Genomic DNA, 11,292 nt, shown 5'->3' with positions numbered 1-11,292 from the left:
GGGATACCCTTCACCACTCCAGAATTCTGATGGAGGGTGCCACCAATGGTAGGTTCATCACCCTTACACCAGAATCGGGAGCCCAAAGAAAATTTTCTTCAAAATGTACTTAGCCTAGCTGGGCGGTGGTGGCACATGCCTTTAATCCCAGCATTTGAGAGGCAGAGATAGGTAGATCTCTGTGAGTTCGAGGCCAGCCTGGTTTACAGAGCAAGTTCTAGGACAGCCAGGGCTGCATAGAGAGAACTTGTCTAAAACAAAACACAAAGCACTCAGTCTGTGGTATGACATTATTAGCAGCAGAAAGCAGACAGTAATAAAAGGGACACCACTTAACTGCACCCATGACAGCCTGCAATAAAAGGTACCTTCCAGAACTGGGGGTGACAGTGGAAATAAATTCTGACCAATAAGTGCGGGATGGATGGTTGGTAGCTTCAGGATATGTCCCTGGCAGTAGTCACTGGTCCTTCCCTGCAGGACTTTTGATATCATGATTGGGTCTACAGGAAGCCACTTCTGGTTGTTTAGGTAGATGCCTGAAACCAGAGACGCTAAAAGATCTAGAGACTCCCATGATCAGAGAATGGCTACTCATCCCAATCTTGGCTGAACCTCGAGCCTTGCTTTACCTCATTATTTGGGGTGGAATTTTCTGTCGCTGGCAGGTAGACAGCCCAAGCCTGTGTGGGACCCAGAGAGAACATATTTGACTGACCTGAGGGTGGAGCGAGAACAAGGGACTCAGGAGGCAGAGGCAGAGCTGGCCACAGGGGAGCATCTTTCTCTGTGAATGGAGCCTGCAAGCCCCTCTGCTTGTCTGCTTCCTCCCTGGGATGGAGTCCTGACTGTGCATCTCTGCTTCACTCAGGACTTTGAGAAGTTCTGTATTCTCCAAGAGGTGCCCCTATGTTCTAGAACGGTTCTATCTAGCCCCAGGCAGGTCCAGGGCTGAGTAGAGCCACACCCAACTTTCCTTACACTATAGTTCTTGGGTCCAGGCATCCTCTTGCCTCCCTCAAGAGGGTTAGTTGTATCTCTCTGCTTGCCTGTTCCATTTACTGACTTGCAGAACAGATGGGAGACTGGAGCTCCCTAAGACCTGAACTGGATGCAAGGGCAAAGATGGGGAAAAAAAATCAAAACGTTAAGAGTCTCTCCACAAAGTAGGAAGACAGACTGAAGTACACAGGGATGCCGGTCAGAAAGCACATGATCACACTTATGCAGTGGCTATAGTAAGTAGTAAGCCCCCGCAGGCTGCAAAGGGTGGGCAAGGAACATTTGGAAAGTTCTAGAAAGACAGACCTCCAGCCTCAAGCCTTTCCACCGTGGAATTTCTAAAGTTTCCAGACAGAAGGGAGCTTGAGGACCCTCCTTGGAGTCCTGCAACCTTGACTCCCAGGCAGGCCCAGAAACTAGGCTTGGCATAAGGATGGGACTGGGCAAGTAGATAGCCCCGCATAGATGGATCTTTCTTTCCTAGTCACTGACAACGTGTAGGATACACTCCCTAGGAGAAGTCTGATAAACACTGTGACCTTGTCCAATTCTACTTCTCTCAGACCTCAGTTTCCTTTTTAAAGCACTGACTCGGCGGGGGCGTGGCTTTTCCTAGTTGAGGGGGAGCCTGAAGGAGATTGGGGTGCGGGGGTGGGAGGCGGGCCCCACTGGTCGCAGCGAGCTGGCCAGGCGCACGCATCGCAGGCGCTCAGAGCTGGTGGCTCCACTCCTGCGGTTCTTAAACCTGAGTGGCGCCTGTGGGAAGCGCAAAGCGGAGCACCCGCTGGCCCGGGACGCAGGCTGCTTGTCTGACCCCCCAGCCTCCCGAGACACGGGCGGAAGACGACAGGGACCCCGCCCGATCCCTTCTGCGGGCGGGCGGGGCGGTCCCCCACCGGCTCCTCCCCCGCAGCCCGGCAGGGATCAGTCGCGGTGCGCGGTTCCGCAGGTGGCAGCTATGACCCAGTCCTGAGCGCCCCACCATGGCCAGCACCCCTAGCCTACTGCGCCTGGCGCTCCTGCTGCTCGGGGCGGTGGGCAGGGCCGGCCCCCGCCCCCAGGTGAGCCCCGGGGACCCCGGAGACAAATGGGAAGGGGACGCTGCGGTGTTCTGCGGGCGCAGGAGCTAGCGGAAGGGCCTTTGGACTTGAGCGAAACTCCGGGACCCCAGACAGGGGAAGTGCAAGGCTCAGGGGAGAAAGGAGGTGGGGAGCCCAGTTGGGGTTGGACACCAGGTGACTACCCTCATCCTGAAGAGGCACCCCACTTTTGGGCCACAGCTCCACTGCCAGGGCACCAGCTGCCCTGCATTTGCCTTGCCCTGCTCTGACTTCTGCTAAGCATCTTTGTCCTTCTACCACTTTCCCAACTCCTTTTGCCAAACCCATTGGCTCTTGGAGCTTCCCCCTGTACTCGGGTCTTGTGTTCTCTTGTGTGTGTGTGTGTGTGTGTGTGTGTGTGTGTGTGTGTGTGTGGCGGGGGGGGGGGGCGGCGTTACTCAGGATGCTCTAGAAGGCTGAAGGGGCCTGGAAACCCAGCTCCTCCCCCCCTCCGTCATTGGCCCCTCATCACAGTCTTTGACTCATAGCCCAAGGGACCCTGCCGGTGACAGCTTGTTGTCCTTCCTGATGACCTCTCAGGTGGCACTGGCTTACCACCCCCACCCCAGCCTCTGCAGCAAGCATGCAGCAGGTTCCCCCGAACCCTCCCAATCAGATAAGCCTTCTCACACAGTCGGCTAACACCCATTCTAGTCCCCCGTTGATCAATAACCCAGCAGAAAGCATCCTGGGACCCTCAGGACCATCATACCTTCCTTGGTGTCTCCAAAGAATAGGTTGCAGTTGGACTCAGGTGGATTCTTCTCAGGCTCTCACTGACCTGCCTGCGTGTCCTGCCCCAGACTCCTGCCCTGCCCATGATGGTCAGCTCCTTGTTGGGAAGGCAGTTGTTCAAAAGTGCCAGGACACCCCTGAGTAGAAGAGGCCCCAGGCTTGGGCAGTGTCCTATATAAGAGAACACTTTGTCCCATCATCTTCTGTGTCCACAGGCAGACCTTTAGGGAGCGGGCCTGCCCTGGCTTGACTTGGTCTGAATTGGGGCGGGGGTGTGCAGACCATACTCGTGGCTGAGAACCCAGTTGTGGGCAGAGGTGTCTCCCAAGGAAAGTGCCAGCATTGTTAGTGTCCCCAAATCCCAAATCCCAGGCTACTCCTCTCCCTCTCCCTGTTCTCCAGGGCCAGCCGACCCCAAGAGACACCTTCCCCAAATCCCTGGCACCTTCATCACTGTTCTCCCCCCCCCCCCCCACAGGCCATGGCTTTCCTGGTGACATTGGGTTCTTTCCAGAGTCACCACCGCAGATACACTGCTGAGTTCTGTGAGCCGGGAAGGTGGGGAGGCGGGTGAGCCTCCTGGCTCAAGGCTGCTGCAGGCCACATTTGCAGATCAGGTTGGGATTGAAGGAAGAGAGTCAAACTTGGGGCCTGCCTGTCTTCTCCTGTAAATCCCCCTTCCCCAGTGGCAGGCTCCTTGGACCGCCTCCACGTCATCTCACTCCAGCCCTGGTGCGTAACAGCACCCGGGTGGCAGAAAATGCAGGCACTGAAGAGACACACTCGAGCTTTTGATGGGGTGCCCTTGTTATGGGGGGGGGGTGTACCGACAATTTCCAGCAGCCACAGAAGTGTGTATGTGACCAGGCCACTTCGAGATTAGATTGCAGTAATTACGACACAACCTCATGGACACTCAGAAGACCCAAAAATAAATTTTGTGTTTTAGTTTCTGTCTGCGAGGTCAGCAAGATTACAACGTCCCCCTTCATGCCGCTTGCGGTGGGTAAGTGCTTAGAAACAGGGTTCCCTAGGCGATGTGATCCAGCAGCTCAGGAACAGGGAAGGCAAGAGTGAAGGAGCCCAGTTCTTGGCTCACTGCTTCCTTTTGGAGGCCATGAAGGCTGAGGGAGCAGGTCTGGTGAGGCCGGAAGTTTCTTCCTTGCAGGATGAGGGATGGCTGGACTGACTTCTGCAGACCTGCTACTCCAGTGTGTGAAGGACCACTCCTCTTTCTGCTTTCTTCCTCCCCGTGGAGCTGGGCTCCTGAGAGGCAGGCGGGCCCTTGACATTTGACGTGCCAACCAGATGCAGCTGGGTTCTGAGGTCAGGTCTGAGCTTCTCTGGAACTCTTCAGCAGGACCCTCCAGGGTCCCAAACCCCCCAGTTTCCCTAAGGGTAAAACAGAGATCACAGCATCTGACATGAATGGGTGGAGGGGGGCACCAAGGGGACACCAAAACTCAAGGCCTCTGGGGGAGCTGTCCTTTGGAACCTGGTGTGTTCCCGAGGCTGCAGAGGAGAGCCTGGAGCAGGATTGTTGGAAGCCCCCCCCCCCCCCCGCCCGGCCTCTGCACTCCAGCAAAGGGCAATGGAGGCTGAGGCTACAGCTTGGTCTGGGTGGACTTTGTCCCTAGCTGGGCTTCCTTCCAGACACGGAAAGACCCAGCACAGGGCTGTCCAGGAGCAGCCAAGAAACCACATCCTGGCCCTCAGTGCCTGGCGCTGAGGAAAAATAGGTCCTTCATTTATTGTACCTGTCCTTTGGCAAATTCCTCTGTGTGTGTGTGTGTGTGTGTGTGTGTGTGTGTGTGTGTGTGTGGTGTATTACACAGAGATGCATATAAGGAGACAGAGATAGATTAGGAGATAGGTGTACAAGGTGTACAAGCCCCTGTTTCACTATGTGTTTGTTGGGGACTGTTTGTGTGACAGTCTGGATGGGAGTCTCCATGTATGAGCAATAACCTATCAACATGTAATAACGTGTCCAACTGTGCAGTGTGGTGTAGTGTTTTGTGTGTGTGCTGGTATCCTGCCTGTTAAACTGTGTTTTGGGGGGGAGGGTATGGGGTTGTATGTAACAGCCTGGCGAGTGAATGGGGATCTGCTTGTATGTGCCCACGTAGGGGAGAGGTGCTGAGCTTCTTACAGTGTTTATATGTGTGATTGTGTGATTGTGTGTGTGTGTGTGTGTGTGTGTGTGTGTGTGTGTGTGTGTGTGTATTGGTCAGTGTTTCAGCATGTGCCTGTGTGTCCGATGGTCTGGGTGTGATGGTGTGGGGGACAGGAGACTCAAGGTCAGGGTCTCAGTGCTGGAAACATCCCTGACAGTGTGAGGGGGACTGTGTGTGACAGTGTGAGGGGGACTGTGTGTGACAGTGTGAGGGGGACTGTGTGTGACAGTGTGAGGGGGACTGTGTGTGACAGTGTGAGGGGGACTGTGTGTGACAGTGTGCCTTTGAGCGGTTACCCGAGTCTGAGAGAAGTTGCCTGTACCTTGCCTTGCCCTGGCTGGTCAGCTGTCTCAGGAATGATCTTAAGAAAACAAAACACGGACACAAAACCACAGGACTCAGCAATGGGAAGCATGATCCAGGCTCGGAGGGGGAACCAGAAAGAAGAAAAGTGCGGTGTTCCAGAAGGAAATGGCAGGAATCTGCAGGGCTATACCTGGTTGGGGCTTCTAGAAACTGTCTTTGGAGCCCTGTTTGCTCCTTCTGAGGGGCCGCACCTCCCTCCTCCCTCCCCCAGTAGTAAGAAGAGACTGGCCTCCTTTTTCTCCTACCCCTCAACCCAAATGATTTCCAGAAAAGAAACAACCCTGGTGCACACTCTTATGCGGAGCCCATGGAGGGCGGCCTGTGTCGCTGTGCAGATTGTGCACAGAGCAGATGGGAGCAGGCTGTAAACCCCTTAGTGGTCTATTCTCCAACTCTTGCCTCTTCTCCTAGGGGTGTCCCCTCCTTACTGTCCCCTCCACCTGGGCATTGTCCTCACTTACTTCTCCCTGCCCCAATACCCTGGAGCTGCTGGTCCTAGGAAATGCTAGGCTGTCCTTCTGGCCCCTGAGGCTTCTGAACTGTTCTAACCATTGTTACCACCCTGGGACAGCCCTGCTAATTTCTCCCTCCTGGCAGTTTATTGAATTTAGAAAGAAGACTCTCCCTAAATCCAGGAAGCCAGCCTCAGGGTTCCAGTCTGTCTTCTAAACAGAGGAAATCCTCCGAACCAAGGCTCTGACAGCCTCTCCCATCTGCCAAGGGTCACTGTAAGCTGTAGCTTAGTTGGCACAGTCTTCCAGGCGTGGACTCTTGTCGGTCCCTTTTGTCACATAGGCAAGCTGAGGTTAGAAGTGAAGGCTTGCACAAGGTCACAGGCCCAACTTAGGAGAGAGCTACGGGATCAAGTGCAGATCTAACCCCAAAACGAGGGCCATTCACTGCCTTGTCACCTGGGCCCCAGGGTCTGTGGCACTCAGTGGCCCCGACTTCAACAGGGTTTGTCTCAGATCAGAGCTTCCTATCTGTCACTCCCACCATTCTTTTTGCCCCGGAAATTGTCTTGGACGTCTCTGTGGATGAGCATGTATGTACATATGTATGTACATGTGTTGTGGGCTTACATGCATTCATATGTGTGTGCATGCATGTGGGGGACGTGGGTCAAACCTGAGTGTTGATCCTCAAGAACCATATGTATTATGCCTTTTGGTTTATTTGGCTTTGCTTCTGAGGTGGGTTTTCTGCCTCTGGGACCTGGGGCTTGATTATCATGTTAACCAGCTCCTGCCCCAAATCCCACCTTCCCAGCTCTGAGATTAAAAGCATGTGCCACCCTACCCAGCTTTTCACCTGGGCTCTGGGTATGGGATTTAGACTTCCGTGGGTTTGCAGGGCACACTTTATGGACAGAGCCATTTTCCATCCGGCTCTCCGTTTTTGTCCCTACTGTGCCTTCCTGTTGAAATGCCCATCTTCCTTGCTAGGCCAGCCTCCATTTTGCCTTCCTGTACCTCTCAGGCCCCAGATGACTCTTCGGATCAACACCGAGACCTGCCCTGACCACTTCCTGAGCTCTTACCCCCACTGCCTCCTTACGTCATTTGTCCTGCAGAACATTCTACCCAACCTCATACAGCCTGAAGACTCTCAGCGTAGTCTCCAAATCTCTCCTGTCCCCTCTACTGTCTAACCTTGGCACTCTATGGCTTTAGGGGGAGGCAAGGCCAAGTCCCAACAGAACCCCAGATGCGAAGTTAAGTTTCATGTCTTCCCTCCGCTCTTAGTCACTGTCAACGTATCTTTGATGATGCTCCCTGTGGTGGCTGGCCATCAAGGTCCTGTCTCTGGCCACCAGCCCTTCCCCAGCTGCTGTATTCTCGGACCTCCTGCTCACTCCCTGGCTAGACGCACCTGCTGCCTCAGTTCCCAGCAGTGACCTTGCCTTCTGCTACTTGTCCCACTAAGAGCGGACATTGTGGGGGATTCCTTGCCTTGCTGCTGCCTGCCCTCACCTGCCCCACTGCCTTCAGGACAGTGAGAAGAGAGGAAGAGGGAAGCAGAAAAGGAAGGGAGGGAAGTAGCACCAATCCTCCCTGATTTAGTCCAATGAATCTGCCACCCCGCAGGAATGGCTCCAAGCACAATCCACCTTGGCTGCTGGCACATTTGATTTCCTTTTCTTTATTCTCCAAGCAAATACTGCTGACCTTTGCTCTCAGAAGAACCTGTCCTTCAGGGCAGCCTCACCAGCACACTCACTCCAGAGATGTTGGTGGCATTCAGAGCAAGCTTGACACCACCAACCCCCCTTGCTTCTGGAACTTTCCATGTCACTAGGAACAAGCACATGTCACTGTATGTTGTTCTGTGGTGATGTCATATGAACTAAGACTCTGCTTAAACCAGGGCAGGCTCATCCAGAAATCAGATCTGGTGTATGAGTGTGTGTGTGTGTGTGTGTGTGTGTGTGTGTGTCAGGGTGAGGGCGTGACTAGGACTCAGGGGCCCAAGGTATCTGGAAATCAGACTTTTCATTTTATCACCTATGTGTAACTTGTGGTTTCAGAAAAATAAACTTCTAGGCTAGAGAAATGGCTCTCAGGGTGCTTGCTGCCACGTCTGACAATATGAGTTCAATCCTCAGTATCCCACATGATTGAATGAGAGAATTGACTTCCACTGGCTGCCACCTGACCTCCACATACACTCTGTACTCTGTGGCACCTCTCTCTCTCTCTCTCTCTCTCTCTCTCTCTCTCTGCCACCCCCTCTGTCTCTCTCTCCTGTGCACACATGCACATATGCACACTCATGTGTGAATGTCCTTGTGTATAAATCCCAACAAGGGGCTCTCTGATAATTTTGACAACTATCATTTCTAAGTGGGTAATATTTTTAATCTTTAAGGATGTTTGTGGGACAAATTAAAAAGCATTACAGCTCAAAGGAAACACTCAGAAATACGCAGAGGGGATGTGCTCAGTGGATGTTAGTGGCACACTCTCAAAGGCCAGTGCTGTTAGACTTATTTAGGCTCCCAGCCTTCCATTACAGGTAAGAGGCCATCTCCCAGTGCAGGTACAACTTAAGTGTTCTGGAAATTTTCTGTCTTCGCCCTGCCCTCAGCATCCCCTGGGATATAGAAGCAGGCTGAATATCAGATCTGTGTTGTACTGGAAGAGGCTGTGGGGAGGGAAGGTCTTCCCTTCCTAGGGCAGCAACTGAGTCTAGCAGGAGGAGTGGGTGATATTTTGGCTCTTTATATAAGCCCTCAGTGAGACCACATCCTGCATCCTCGGGTGCTGGAGGTTAGCCACTGAACTAGATGGATCTGCCTACTGGCCTTGACTCTGCTTCCCAAGATGCCCTGTGCCTTTGATGGAGTCTTCTCTTGACTCTTCTAGAACAGTTGGAAGCAAGACATCTCCAGGCAGTCTGCATGGCCAGACATCAGGAGGGGAGGAGCCCCAGGCTGTGATGCAGCCCTGTCCCTCAGGAAGTCTCTCCTTGCTGAGGGTAGATGAAGGGCAGATGGGACCATGAATGAGTCACATATTCTCCCTCTGCACTCTCCTTCACCCCACCTCCTCAGGCATTAATCTGTTAGACACTTGCTGGGTACTTCGTACACGTTGGCCTTGCACAGTCCCCTGGGCGGAATAAACACACAAAAGGCCCTGCCTGGATCCCCAAAGTGACAGTCACTTCTCTCTTCCCTTCCAGAAGTTCCCAGTGGGCTTTGTTCCACTAGAGATTAAGAGACCATGAGGATGGGGGAGTGGAAGGGGCTCCTGGAGCCACAGGGTCTCCATTTCTGTTTTCCCTCATAGGGTGCCACGGTATCCCTCTCGGAGACGGTGCAGAAATGGCGAGAATACCGACGCCAGTGCCAGCATTTCCTCACTGAAACACCGCTTCTGGCCACAGGTGAGTCCTGATGAGCCCTCACGCCTGTACCGCCCCACACAGCTCCAGGGGAGGCTCTTCTGACCCCAAGTCCAGAGCTGGTGTTGCTTCTTTCTGGAATGCTAGCTGCCTGGGGCTCTGTCCCAGGGACCACATTACATCATCACTGAAGCGCTTTCCAGCCCCCTTCCCACCTGTCTTCTCTCAGACAGCTTTGTGAGAATGCTTTATTGCTTGCTGTCTTTACCCCCAGGGCAGGTACCCCACTGTCCTTTTAGTGTTCTCCTCAGCTCCTCCTTAATTGTGCATAGACTGAAGGCCCAACATAGACATTTATACAAATCAATCTTTATTTTTTGAGACAAGAGCTCATGTAGCCCAGGCTAGCTTCCATCTCGCTATGTAGCCATGGACGATTTTGAACTTCTGGTCACCCTGCTTCTACCTCCCAAGCATTGGTGTTTTGTGCCATCACACCTGGCTTATGCAGTGCTGGGGGCTGAATGTAGGGCCTTATGCATGCTAGACAAACATTCCACCAGCTGAGCCAATGGGAGTCAATCTTTGAGGGAGGGTTATAAGATGGTTTACAGATCACAGCATTGGAGCCAGTTGGGCTTGGGTTCAAATCCTATCTCTGACCATATCAGTGACCTGGGGAAGGTCTCCTCAGCCTCATGGGCCAACATTTCCCTCCCATCTGTGAAGAACAGCTCAAAAATGCCTTATAGGATCCATCTGTTGAGCCCTTACTATATAGCTTCTTCTATATAGCATATGCTATAGCAAAGTTCCATGGACCAGGGCATACCTCCATTCCACAGAGGACAGCATAGAGTTGTGAAGGAATCTGCTTAAAGGTCCTGCCCCTGATGCATGCATAAGGTGTCTTTCCTTGGTCCCTGCTCTGAGGGGAGAATGCTCAGCATCCAATGAGCCCCATGAGGAGAGTGCTCAGCATGCAGTGAGCCCCATGGGGAGAGTGCTCAGCATGCAGTGAGCCTCATGGAGAGAGAGTTCAGCATGCAGTGATCCCCATGGGGAGAGTGCTCAGCATGCAGTGAGCCCAATGAGAGAGAGTGCTCAGCATGCAGTGAGCCCCATGGGGAGAGTGCTCAGCATGCAGTGAGCCCCATGGGGAGAGTGCTCAGCATGCAGTGAGCCCCATGGGGAGAGTGCTCAGCATGCAGTCAGCCCAATGAGGGAGAGTGCTCAGCATGCAGTAAACACTCAGCTGAGGTTTGGGGGTACAGCTTCCAGTGGTTGGGGAGGAGGTAGGAAGGAAGGATAAATGACAGCCTGGGATTCAGAGATGGCTCTGCTGTTTCTACAGGCCTTTTCTGCAACCGAACCTTTGATGACTATGCCTGCTGGCCAGATGGGCCCCCGGGTTCCTTCGTGAATGTCAGCTGCCCCTGGTACCTGCCCTGGGCCAGCAGTGGTGAGTGTGTCCCTTCTCTGTCCTCAGGACTCTGGAGGAGATTGGGACGTGGCCTCCCTTCCTTTGGGACCCAGATCCTGTACTGAAAGTGTCCTCAGGCCTCCTGGAGGGTAGCCCACCTGCTTTTGGCCTGGTGCTTGGATAGCTAGCAATGACAGGAGTCAGAACTGCCCGAGGTGTCCTGAGTCTGATGCGTGTGCAGACAGAGGTGGAATATGACTTAAAGCAGGAATGAGACCCTCCTGGTCAACAAAGGGGCAGGAGGGAGGAACAGACCATGGGGGGACAGGAAGGAGGGACCTAGAGGGGTGCCTCTGCCTGGTGTGTGCATGCATGTGTGTGTGTGTGTGTGTGTGTGTGTGTGTGTGTGTGTGAGAGAGAGAGAGAGAGAGAGAGAGAGAGAGAGAGAGAGAGAGAGAGAGAGAGGGAGAGAGAGAGTCTTTTAAAGGACCACAGAGAACCATGCTCCAGGGCATGGTGGGCTGGTCCCTCAGTCCTGGTCCAGCCTGCAGGGGACACTCTACACTGGGAAAGATATGATTGCGTGGGTGGGAAAGTCACTCCCCACCGAGCCCCGCAAAGGGCCAGGGTGCTCATGACTGCA

General features: G+C 53.6%; 1 protein-coding gene across 1 annotated transcript in view; it reads left to right on the top strand.

Moving 5' to 3' along the window:
* The first annotated feature begins 1,711 nt into the window (after positions 1-1,711).
* Glp1r (glucagon like peptide 1 receptor) overlaps positions 1,712-11,292 on the top strand; it is a 35,586-nt gene continuing 26,005 nt past the window's right edge. Inside the window, exons 1-3 of the mRNA XM_051152623.1 lie at positions 1,712-2,063; positions 9,172-9,268; positions 10,581-10,688. Of these exons, the coding sequence (XP_051008580.1) occupies positions 1,986-2,063; positions 9,172-9,268; positions 10,581-10,688 (283 nt within the window). The 5' untranslated portion in view covers positions 1,712-1,985. The remainder of the gene's footprint in view (positions 2,064-9,171; positions 9,269-10,580; positions 10,689-11,292) is intronic.

Source organism: Acomys russatus, chromosome 11 (assembly GCF_903995435.1).
Source record: "Acomys russatus chromosome 11, mAcoRus1.1, whole genome shotgun sequence".
NCBI classification, from domain to species: Eukaryota; Metazoa; Chordata; class Mammalia; order Rodentia; family Muridae; genus Acomys; species Acomys russatus.
This window is presented reverse-complemented; position numbering and strand designations above follow the sequence as displayed.